Source organism: Typopeltis vanoorti, chromosome 5 (assembly GCF_054136105.1).
Source record: "Typopeltis vanoorti isolate ZY-2024b chromosome 5, IOZ_Tvanoo_1.0, whole genome shotgun sequence".
Lineage (NCBI taxonomy): Eukaryota > Metazoa > Arthropoda > Arachnida > Uropygi > Thelyphonidae > Typopeltis > Typopeltis vanoorti.
Genome location: NC_143553.1, coordinates 16356925 through 16370066, shown reverse-complemented (window position 1 = coordinate 16370066; position 13142 = coordinate 16356925). Strand labels below are relative to the sequence as shown.

The window sequence follows — 13142 nt, the reverse complement described above, 5'->3', positions numbered from 1 at the left end:
AAGTTTGATGAATCTCGGTTGCGTACGTTTCTTGCAGCACGAAAAACTTGATGACCACCCGCACCTCTGTGTCTTCGAATTTCTTCAAAACCTCTGACAAATTTTCTTATATATCCTAAAAGAAAAAGAATATATTATTACAATTTCATGAAACATGGGGGTTACATGGTTTTAAGATATGTTCTTTCTTGTGCTTGGTTGCTTTAATATAATTTTTGTTCCACGTGTTTATCAGAACTTTCAGCCCCCTCGTGTGTGTGTGTGTGTGTGTGTGTGTGTGTGGGTTTAACGATGGAAATGAATTCGGAGGATTCGAGATTTCAAAATATTTGAATATGCAGATTTTGTTATCGCTCGAAGCTATTCATTGTACCAAGTTTTCCTTTCTATAATTCATCACTAACAAACCAGCAACAAAGTTTTAATATGAAAAACAGAAACTTTATAGAAAATAAAGTAGTTATACAAGATGCACTGATCCACCTGCGTATTCCATGATCCAGTCTGTCGTAAATCCGTCGTTTGATCATCGCTGGTATATGATATGTTCGTTATCATTTAAGATGTATGATCGATTCTTTGAGTTTAATATTTTCGCACTCATTATACACGTTTCTTTTTGTTCTCACAACAAGACAGAGATAATGATCCTCTATTAAATACTTCGTGCCTTCATTCGCAAGGTGAATTCTACGAATAAAAAGCACTCTTTTTACAAGTGAAACTTCCTGAAGGTGGATAATACTGAAGAAATCTAAAAGGAATTGTCTACGTGGACTTGTGGTAGCTTTCATAATACTGGGTCCGAGATGGCAGACGCCATGGGTTGGATTCCAATCAAAGGCTAGACTCTAGCCTTTGATTGAAAATAAATTCTTACTGGAAATAAAATGTTCCTCTAGCTGCTAGAGGAACATTTTATTTCCAGTAAGAATCTCTGATATGTGGAGAAGAAGGCTTAAAAATGAAGATATGGCAGAGAGAGAGAGAGAGAGATGATTTGAATGAAATAGAAAGAAATACTGCGAATGTTTGAATTGAGCATTAAAACATTGTATATTGAGAATGAATAACTTTCTTTTCATTCTCAATAAAAGTGCACACTTAGCATACATATTCATATTAGATAAATAAGTGTTAATAAATTAACGCAGTTAATAGCATTCTTTGTAATATATTGTTTCTAAGTGAAAAAAGGTCTTTAGAAATTATCAAAGAAAGAGCCACGGGATTTATTTCGGCGACGTAAATGATACAGAAATAGTGGATAAATATCCACTATTTCTGCAGAGTTTTTAAATTTATTTCTAGTTAGATGAAACAGAAAACTATATCTGAAATAGCTTCTGACCAGTAATTTTCTTCATTTATTCTGTAGAAATTCTCATAGTAGTCACAACAGATTTGAATTAACGTTCCGCACGAGCAGCGAGAACGGACTTTTATTCTGCACCTTTCAAGGCGTGACCGTGAAAAACGATTACTTGGCTGTAGCTGTAGTGGATGGGTTTATAGAACTGAGCTTCAACCTTGGCAAAGAGAGGGATTTGCTCATCGTGCGCTATTCGGCCTCGATTTCCAACAATGAGTGGCACAAAATAATAGTGGACAGGTAAGTGAGCATTTCTGTTGATATGGTATATATCATGTTCAGGAAGAGTAATGTGTGTGTGTGTGTGTGTGTGTGTGTGTGTGTGTGTGTGTGTGTGTGTGTGTGTGTGTGTGTGTTGCATTTTCCTCTTGGTATACCCTCCGGTATATAATGTTTTCAGCGCTCGTTGGCCCAATCCCCACTTAATCCTCCGACTTAGCTAGGAGGTTTACAATTTTTAAGCTTTTTCCGGCAACATATGAGATGTGCTTGTTGAAGGTAAATCTTTCATCTATTATTATTATCCCTAGGTATTTTAGCTCACTGGCTGCCTCCAGAAATTTGAATAATTTCTAATTTGCTAATTTCGTCGGATGTTTCTTTTCCTGGTTTTATTATGGGTATAATTTTAGAACGTTTCCATTTTAAAGGAAATCGCCCTCTTTTTAGGCATTCCTTGTAAATTGTTATGAATTCGGGGAATTCGACAAAAGCTCTTAGTAGTATATCGCTCGTTATTCCGTCCTCTCCAAGCGTTTTACTTGGATTCATTGATCTTAATACTGACTCGATTTTATTAGTTGTAAATAAGTCGTCGTTAGGAGTATTTATGTCTGTTTTCATTCTTTGTCTGTAGGTTTTGTGGATTTCTTCATCTGTTGATTCATCGTGTTTCTTCCTTCGATGTTTAGCTTCTTGGTTGTTCTAAGTGTTTGATCGCTGGATTTTTTAAGACCTGATGAAAGCACATAATCAAGGAAGAATATATCGGCTTGTTCTGATGCCCAGATTGCTTGGTTCTTGTCTAAGCTGAGCTGTTGTTTGCTGATCCCATTTAAGTGATGTTCTGAGATTAGGCATGAAAATTCGGTTTTTAATACTTTAGTAAATATCTCTAGATTAGTTTTATTGGTGAAGAACTTGATGATAATGCGATGGTTTGTGTTGTTTATTCCGTTTATATTTTTGTTACTGATATTAAAACTTAATATGCGATGATCAGAACAGCTTTCCCCTACTTCGCATTTCCATTCAGAAACCCGGGGTAAAATAGTTGTTTGCCAGTGTCAGATCAATGAAGCTGCTTCCTCGGGTATTTTCAAATGATGGAGTGTTACTGTCGTCGTTTAGTATGTGTAGGGAGTTTGATGCTATGAACTTATTGTTTATTGTATTGTTTGTGCTCTCGTTAAACCATAAAACAGAATGGGCATTGCTATCTATTCCCATAATTAAGCCGTGGTTGATGGTCAAATCCACGATGTTGCTCATTTTTTCTAAGTCGTATTTTATGTCAGTGTGATAGTTTAGATAAATACTTGCAGCAAAAGTGTTAATTCTTCTCTACGTAATTTGAATAAGTACCAAGTCCACGTTGCTGTGCTGAGAAATTAATGTTGCTTCGACTTCAGAGTTGACCACGAGTATTGCAGCTCTCTTTCTTTCAGATCCTTTGGAAAATATTTTATAATGACTTGGAAAGCCGCATATTTTGTTGTTGATGTTGTAGGGTTCTTGTATTAATGACAGTCCTGTATTTTTTATAATTATGAGTTCTGTTAAGTTATTGACAGCCTTGATAGGGCATTGTAGATTTATTTGAAGACATGCCAAGGAAGCAGTGCTGTTTCTACAAGCTTTATTATTGCCTTCCATAATCTATGTTTTGAATTTTGAGCTGTCTGTAGTAGTTGAATGTCGGGCACTCTTTGCTTAGTGCCATGTGTTTGCAGTCGTTTTTGGTTTTGGCATGCTTGTTGTGATTTTGTCAATTTATGCAATTCATCTCAGACTTATTTCGTGGGCACTCGCTGAACTTATGTTCTTTAGAGCCGAATGGACAGGTGGTTTTTCCCCTGCAGTCTCGTGTATGATGATGAAATTTATTGCAGTTAAAGCTCAGAACACTTACGTAGTCTTCACTATGGCAAATTCTCCATAGCATTTTAACACCGGTTTTCAGCTGTTTGGTCCTCACCGTTGAATCGACTTCTATAATCAGGTTTTTTTTGTTCGTTTTTTTATTTGTCGTGATAAATGTCTGTATCATCTTTGTGTCGCCAATGACGAGTTCTTCGTTCTGCGTGCGGATTGAGTCTATTGCGTTGTTCGTATCACTTTCACTGGGAATACTAAACAGCGAAGAAACCAAAAGATTTTTGGCTTCTTCGCTGTTTAGTTGAGCTATCGGTTTTACTATTAATTTATAGCAAGGATTGTTTTCAGATTCATCTTTGTTTTCAGCGTTGTTTGTATCTACTTGCGAGTATAGCTGAGTAGGCTGAGCTAAGTTAGCCTGTCCCTGGTTGTTTGTAGTAGTCTGTTGTTCTATCGATACTTTTGTTGCATTTTTCATTTTATTAAATACCTTCATTAGTTCGCTCACTACAGTTAGTATGTTTTTTTTTTAAATAATTTCTTAGATTGCTGCTTACTTTGGCAATGTTACGCAGCAGATCTAGGGCTTTTTCGAACTCTAATTCGTCCCGTGCCGACACCTTAATGTTACTTAAAGTTTTGTGTTATAGCTTTCCTATTCAACTGCTACGCTTTCTAACATACAAAGTTTATGTTAGTGTACTTACAGTTTTTCTACTTGTTCCTAGAAGTGACGCTTCCATTGAATTAGCTTCATAAGGTTGTTTCTTGTGTCCTTTGTACCTCCCAGTGGCCGCAGTTGGGAGGCGTGGGGAGGTGTTAGCCCTTGCTGTAACAGCTAATCCTATTATGACCAGGATGTCGTCTTTGATATAGCTGAACAATAGATAGTCTGACCACAGTAGTATTCAGTCGAAGAAGATGGAATAAAATATCAGTCATACGCGCTTTGAACTATGAAACTATAGAGTAAAGTACTCACTGTTAGGTAGAGCACTGTACGAGTTATCAGTCGATATTAGATACATCCAGTTTTTCTGTTCGATACCGCAAAATATCAAGGTAAAAGCATGAGAGATTTCAGGCACGTCCGTTTGCGTCCGAGCTTGTGCGACTCTCTCTCTGTTGGTAGGTGGCAAAATTGATAGAGAGAGAGACTATCTGTCTATGTCCTCCATCTCGGAGACAAGCACATACAGGAATGTCATGGATGAGAACAACAACAACAGTTGAGAGTAGGATTTTTGTTTCTGTATATGTTGATCAGCGGATCTGTTGAACATAGACAACACGAAATGTGGCTTGTCTATGGCCTTCTGCAGACCTGATTGAAAACTGTTGGATGAAGTTTGGGAATGCCATTCGGTAGAAGATAAACATCGTGCGGTAGTGTGAACACATTCTATTTATTGGAAGATTTCCACCTGAAAAAGGTGGAAATATTTCTACGGTTTTTCTCTAGAGCGAGTTTTCTCCTTTTGCAGGCTTATACTACTAATGTAATGGGCATTATGATAGGTTTACATGATAATTTTATATTATTGATAACTACTTAATAACCATTTTCTTCCAAATTACTTTGTTATGTGTGAGTAGGACTCTAATACTATGAGATCTCTAAGGCACTTCTTGCTTCCTCACTCCACTTACTTGAAACCTACTTTACTTGAGATGCCTGCCACTCAAAAGAATTTTATCTTCGAGTTTAGTGTGGAATACTACAGCTGCCACTTCCTTTCGTTGATTATCACGACATGAAAATAATATCTTGTAGCAGTTATTCAGAAGAATCTCAAATTTTTTTATCCTCTTTTTGTTTCGGCGACATCGCTTATGTCGATCTAGTACTTCTCCGATCTTTCTGTCATTTCCACTTCTTTTCCGTTTATTCTTGTTTTATTTGTTTTAGTAGCAGAAGTTTCACTGTTCTCCTTCGTTCTCTGACAGTAACATCAGTAACAGGAGCCTTGTTTGAACCGACTACGCACAAGCTGGCGTGGTATTCTCTATTTTATATAATAATTTTCTTTCGGTTATAGCAAATACAGGATACAATTTGGTCGACAAATCACAAATTGCCAGCCCACCCTCCTTTGTTCAGTATCCAAGTAGAAATCACTGTCGGGATGCAACACAAGAAGGTGAGGATTGGACATTGGTTAGTCCCGGTAGAATATTCTCAATTCTTTAAAGGGCCACGTGGAGATCCCTCCGAGTTATCTAGTTGTGACCATTATGCAATAGCCACAGAAATTATTGCTGTATTATTTTCGTATTGTCTTTCTTCGTTCGCCTTTTACTTTATTAAGTTATGAGAAGAAGCTTGTGTTTTGCTCTTGGGATGATGTAGTTTGATATGATAGTTAATGATTTTTTTATATAGATGATAATTTGTTACTTGAATTTTGTTTCGGTACTTATTTTTCGCGTAATTAAGAGGAACGTCCTTAGCAGAAAGTCACTACATTATGCAGTTCCCTAACAGCACAAACATAAAATCTCTAACACAAATTTCTTCAGTAGCAAGAAACAACGTTTTAAATGATTTCGCCGCTCCTGGTTGGAATTTTTTAATAAATCCCAAACTAAACTATTTAAGTACAATTTATAATAAATTGCTCTATAAAATACTCTAATATACTATATAACTAAAATAACATTTAAATTTTTTTGATAATTTAGCAAGATAATTTCCACCATATCTCGGCCTTATTAAAATAAGTGCAGTAATTTTAAATAGCAGTTGCAATGGTCAGACATAGTTGTTTGGTTGCTACATAGCAAAAATCAAATCTCTCTCTCTCTCTCTCTCTCTCTCTCTCTCTCTCTGAAAAGAATGAACCGGGAGAATTATTAACGAAACTGCTTTATTTTGTAATGAATCATTGAATTTAAGACTTTTTTGACACACCCCACATTTATGTAAGGGAAGAAAAAGTGATGTTTAGTTTCACGTTTTTTTTTTTTTTCAGATTAATGTCGAAGTTTGTGGAACAAAAACTCTACAAAATTGGAATAAAAATAGTTAATTTATTAACAAAATTTACAAGCCGACGTTTAGCCAGCTCAAGCTAGTATTGTCAAAGGCACTTTAATCATACATCACACACACATTGAGCAAGACTGCGAATGAAATGACCTCGAGAACAATGATGGTCACGTGCATAGAAGGCAACAGTGGTGTCTTTGCTGTAATCTTTGATCACCGCGGTAATCTGTGATTAATGTTGACGGGAAGATAGGACTCATCACATCATGTTCTATTGCAGCTAACCAGTTTATGTACAACCTGAGCCGCTTCCCAGGAAATCTCTCTGATTTGAACTGTGATTTGTGTAGTAGTCTGATTTTTTTCCACCAGATGAAATGATCTTCATCAGGCAGGAGACCTCGCACAAGAGTGCCTTGGATGAAGATCGTTTCATCAGGCTAAAGAAACTGAGGCTTATTTTTATCTTATGGCTTACTATATATGTTAACTATATATAAATAATTTTAATCGATCAGTTGTCACTACCTTCAAAAATGAGCAGATTTCCTCTTTACAGATGGCAAGAATTTTCTATGATGCCGTACGAATTTCTCTTTGCTTGTCATGGAATAACAAGATTAGGAGAACATGGCCTAGTTCATGGAGGTTCAGGAGTTCGCATTTGGCAAAAAAAAAAAAGTTGCTGCTGCTGTCTTGTATAACTTAGGAAATGTCTTATTGAATGTGAAAGGAATCAAAGTGATCGCTACAGAATTTGAATCAAGTGTGCAATGGAATATGTGATTGGTTGATTCATTACGTGCCTGATTTTCATACTGCCTTGTGTGAATGAGGTGATATAAGTTTTCATTATTGTTTCAACATTTGACTTTTTCATCAGGAATAGTTTGGTCTTCTTTTTGTTTGTATTCGAAATTCAGTTGCTTTCCCATTTACTGAAAAGAAAAGCATTTCCCTCACACTACATAGCAGTCGAATGAAGAAAAGAGGTAATAAAGTAAAAGTATTACACAAACAGATGAATTTGAAGTCCATGATTGCTTTATTCTTTCTTCCGTCAAGGAATGAGTCCAGCTAGATTACTGCAGTAAATCAAAGTAGTTTAAAACAGTGTGGATGCTAGAGCATCATTAGCTAAGAATATAATATCCAGTGTCCAGCATATTAATAACAAATGCCCAACAGATGTTATGAATACAGGCAATCCCCCCCCGGGATACAGTTAGATTTATGTGTAACTTGGATCCCTAGTGAATAGCGCATATATACGGTAGTAATAATAATAATTTTTTTTCAACGTTTGACAGTTTGTTATCCACTTCACAAATACAGAATATTTACGAGTATACAATTGAAGTACTACTCGTGTTATCACATTTTTGTTCAGCACAAATATTAAGTATAGATGCTAAGTAAATATCTTATTTAAATTGCATAAATAATGATATTAACAATGTATTTACATCTTTTTTCACATAACTATTTACAATGATTCTTTTAAATGTACAATGATTTACTTTTTATCAAGTCGATAATAATATTTACTTGTTTCTGTGGGTGGAATATCTGCTTTCTTCCTCGAAGCTTTGCGGAGCTTATCTGAGGAAGATAATAGATTGCGGTGGTTTCGTGGTTTTGTTTCTATACCCATTGCAAGCCAGGTGTTGATTTTCTGTTTATATGTAAGTGCTTGGCAACTTATATGTATACTTATATAAATGCTTTTCCCGTTAACGTGTAGAGGCGAGTACATGTCCTCACTGACTCTACTGCTTGAGCACAGTTTAACTTTTTTGCAAGGGAGGGAGGTTGGAATTGGATATGGCGTGTTTGTGTCCTTGTAGTTGTGTTTGAGAGGGATTTGGTATAGGTCTATGTGTGAGAGAGAAATTTCTCTAACTTTCATTTTCGCTATAATATCTATATAGCCCTTTTTTCAACTCTCTGTAGGTCCCTAGGTTTCTGTCAATGAACGACAGTTTGTTTATCATGTCAGGTACGTAGAAGTTTCGGGTGGCTTTGCCGTAGTGATACTTATATTCTATGTAGTTTACTGACTGTGGTCTTGTTATTTGATATGTTGTTCTGGTTACTCTGTAGTTTGGACTGTAGTAATGTTTTAGCATGACTGTATACTGGCATAAGTGTTTCACCTTAAATATTTTGTCTTCTCTCCTTGCTACACGTAGAAGTGTGGGTTTTGTTCTCTTTGTTTCCAGAATATCAGTTTTACCATTTTATTTTACAACCATTGTAATCTGTTGAGTTTGTAGTCTGCGCATAATACGTAGGATGTAATTGCGTATCTTAAGATATTTTCAGATAATGCTTTATAGATTAATATTTTTGCGTGTGTCGGAGCGATGTCTTTTAATCGATATGGTTTGCTTGCTATTATCCTGAGTTTGTGATGTAGGTACTTTATATGGCTACTCCAACTTCAGCATCGAAGTGAAGTCGGAGATAGCGTGTTGTTTTCACCTGCGTGATGATGGTGGATTTAGGATCAGTGCTTTGTGTATAGGAGGTTACAATCTGATAGTGAGATATTTAGTTTCTATGGGTATGGTTCGGGATCATTAGGTTTGTTTTTCCAGGGTTTATAAATATATGCCGTTTTCGTTTAGCCAGTTAGTGGTTTGATTGATGTCGTGTTGCATTTTTGTATAAGCGATATTTGCGTTGTTGTGAACGGCTACTATTGCTGTGTCGTCTGCGTATTGGAAGATTTTACTTTTTAAGGAAAGATGGCTTATGTCGTGTGTATATGTTAAAGAAAATGGGAGATAGAACACCTCCTTGTGGTACTTCACAGTTTACCGGTACCTCTTTGCTGTACGCTGATCCTATACGTGTGATGTACTTTCTGTTTTTTATGTATGCTTTAAACCACTGGAGTAGACGATCTCTGATTCATACGTGGAAGTTTGTTCAACAAGGTTTTTTGTGTTAATTTGTTTTCAACAAGGTTTTGTGTCTCAAACGCTTTTGTTAGAGCAATGAAACGACTAATACTATTCTGTTTTTATCCAGTGCAGCGTTTATTAGGTCTGTGAAATCTTGCAGGAGTGTTGCTGTTCCTTTTTTTTTTTTTTTTTTTTTTGAAAGCAGCCATATTGTGTTTTGGGGATAATTTGGAAGGAATTTTTCAATGTATGTGGAGAATTTGCAATACACAATGCGCTCCATGATTTGGTTGATTACAGACAATGTGGTGATGGGTCTGTAATTACTTATGTTTCTTTTTCCATGTTTATCTATGGGTGTGATTAATGCAGTCTTTAGTGTTTCAGGTACATGCCCCGTTTCGAAGATTTTATTTAACAGTTTTAGTATAACTGGACAGGTTGGTCGAGTGTTTTTTGATGTCTTTTCGTCTGATTCCGTCTATCCTTGGTTCTTTGTTAATTTGTTGTATTGCTAGTGATAGCTCTTCTTTTGTTACTGTGGGGAACCACACTGACGGTTGCTTGTGGACCTAGTGAATAATGTTCTTTGTGTGAAGTGAGATTGTTTCCTATAGATTTTGGACAGAGTTCACGAAGTGCTGAATAAAGTTGTTTGCCAACTGTTTGAGGGATTTGGGCTCTCAAGCGAAGTGTTTTATTGTTTCCGAGGCAGTGGTTCTGTGTGTATTGTGCAGCACTTCATTGATCAGGTGCCGTTCTGAGCTGCTGTTAACGTGTTTATATAATGGTTTTTTTTTTTTTGCCTTTCTAATCTGTGTTGTTAAGAGATTCCATTTTCTTTTGTTTTCAGCTTGTAGAATGGTATTGTTAGGTGACATCTTAAGTTGTTTCCATAGGACATCTTTTCTTTGTATGTCTATTAATATGTTGTCTGTCATCCATGTTTTTCTGATTTCATCGTTTACTATTGTTTCTTTTAGGATGCTATTATACTGTTTTGTAGTCTCAGTTAGTAAGGGTTCTGGTTCAGTATGCAACTCTAGTGCAGTGAGAGAATCGTCTGTCAGTTTACACGTTATGAAGGCTGTTGTGTAGCTATTCGGAGGGGCCCATATATTTATGTGCTCAACACAGGTTGAAGTGATTGTATTTTCGACTATCTCTTCTCTTGTATACGACTGTATGGATAGGGTTATGTTATATCCTAATGAGAGGTCTAGGTATTATGCTGTGTTGTTATGTTCCTAATGTTTATATTCATATCACCTATTATTATCAGATATTGTGAGGCTCCTTCTTCCGTTTGAGAAAGCCATCTGTTTAATTCTTAGTAGAAAGTCTGTGGCGCTTATATTTGGTGGTGTGTATATTGCATTTAATATCAAGGAGTTCTTTTGTTTGATGTTTTTAACTTCGATGCATATGGTTTATGCAAATTCTAATTTATAGTTTATTTCTATTACTTATAATTTATGTTTGATAAATATTATTATACATTTTCTGCATTGTTTGTGGTGTTGAAAGTTTGGCATTTGGTAGGTGGTTGCCTCTTCGTTCGTTTTGGATTCTACTATAAGTATTAAAATATCTATGTTGTCTATATCTTCCTTCAGATAAGCTTGCAGGGTCAGCCAGTACTTTTAAATGCTTCTGATGTTGATGTGGAGACTGGATAGTCCTTTTTTGGGGGATAGTCACTTGTTTCCATTCTGTTATCGATTGCAGAATGTGGCTGTTGTCATGTTCCGGGGTGATTTCATCTGCTTAGTGGTCTGTGTTCATTTGGGTTGATATGTTGTTCCCTTCTTTACGACTGATCAGTGTTCTTTTTAATGTAGCAGCCTATAGAGGTCTTCTGCGGATTTTATTTGGATTGGCTTTGCATCTTTTGTCTTTTTAAGGAATATTTTGCTGTCTGTTATCCATATAAAATGGTAATTTTTTCTGTTTTTACTTTCCTTGTTTGGTAGAATAGTTTCTGGTATATGGCGTTAAGTATTCAGACAAGTATGTTGGGATACTCTCGTGGGTTCCATTCAAATCCTTGACTACTGGTTTTTTAATCCTGCTAGCTTTTATGAGGTTAACTTTGGTTGGGCTGTTAGTGAGTCGCACCACTACTGGGAAAGGATGGGGGAAAACCTTCTCTTTTCCTTTTTTGAAGTAATCGATGTACCGACTGGATATCTTTTGATTCTATTGGAGCTCCAATTTTCTGGCTTAGTTGAATTACCGTATCTTTTAAATATTCAGTAGCAGCTCTTTAACGCAGTGTTTAATTTTTTTAACGTCTATAATACGTCTTCTACTGAACTGTTATTAAATTTAATAAATTCCTGATAGTGGTTGAATTTTTCGGTAATTTGTGCGGTATTTTTTTCAAATTGTTCTCCAACAAAATTGATTAAACAGTCTTCTAGGTTTTGTAATGTATTTTCAAGAAATGCATTCAAAGTTGGCTCACCTGAGTTTCCATTATTGTACTCCTTGTTTTTCATTTCCTCTGCTGTTGGTTACGGCGTTGACTGTTTCTCGCCTGCAGTTGAAGGCGACATTCCTTTGTTTTCTCTAAAATGTGGTCACTTCCACTCATCACGCTCTGCATTCGAATTTCACTGCCAAGTGGCCTCGGACAATCCCGAACATAGAAAATGCAAGTTTCTCTGGCAGTTCCTGCATCTTATGTGGTTTTCTTCCCTTATTAAGTCTTCCTGGCATTTGTAGCACTTCATATTTCTGGTTTTGACAATCTTGCTGTGACTGCTAATATGGCGACTTCCTTTGTTTTCCTCTGGCGTAGTTGACCAACGTATACTTCGAACTTTGAATACTTATAATTTACTTATTACTTAACAGATACTTACGGTTTTTATGTCAATATGTTCAGCTTGAAGAACGCATTTCACTGATAAATTTAATTCAGAAGAAAAAAAAAGTACTTTACAATTTAAAATATGGGAGCATCAAAATGGCATGTTTGCAAACGCTTGCTGCTAATTTTTTTTTTTTTTTTTATTGTTCTTTCAAATATTTACATATGTACAATGATCATCTATTCAGTATATTATTTTACAAGGTTCAGTACTTTGTGCTACATATAATGAGATTTAAATAGTAATGATGATAACAGTTTTTTTTATATAACAATCATAATAATAATTTACAATTATATTGTTCAGAGTTACATAAGTTGTATAATATTACATGTTGTGGTTTACTATTTTTTTTTTCAAGTTTGAAAAGGTGTGATTATACAACAGTATTTACACATATGCAATCTGAATATTATGTGTCCTTATTTTCACAAACATACGGTGTAAACTCATGATTTACTTTTAAAATATTTTTTTTTTACATTGCATACGTTTGTTACAGTTATTATATACGTTACATACATTTGTTACAATTATTATATACGTTACATTCATTTGTTTACATATGATACATCACTTACATTTGTTTACATATGATACATCACTTACATTTGTTTACATGTGATATTTACATTACGTACATTGGTTTACATATAATACATGCATTGATTTTCTTGTGATACGTACATTACATGCATTTGGTTACATATGATACATCTTGGATGAGAACTAATTTTTTTTCCCTTTCATCCTCGAAGCTTAAATTTAAGCTTATCTGAGGATGACACCAGTTGGTTATTATGTATTGTTTTTTTTTTTTTTTTGCTGTGTTAGGATGCTACGGAATCTATGATTGAGAAATTCGCGCACTCACACGCACACGCACGCACGCACACACG

The 13142-nt window shown here is 35.5% G+C and overlaps 1 protein-coding gene across 2 annotated transcripts in view; it reads left to right on the top strand.

Moving 5' to 3' along the window:
- LOC150106249 (agrin-like) overlaps positions 1–13142 on the top strand; it is a 199639-nt gene that overhangs the window by 176209 nt on the left and 10288 nt on the right. For both annotated transcript variants that reach the window (XM_090392268.1, XM_090392266.1), the window contains one exon: positions 1379–1612. In XM_090392268.1, coding sequence (XP_090248394.1) covers positions 1379–1612 — 234 coding nt within the window. The remainder of the gene's footprint in view (positions 1–1378; positions 1613–13142) is intronic.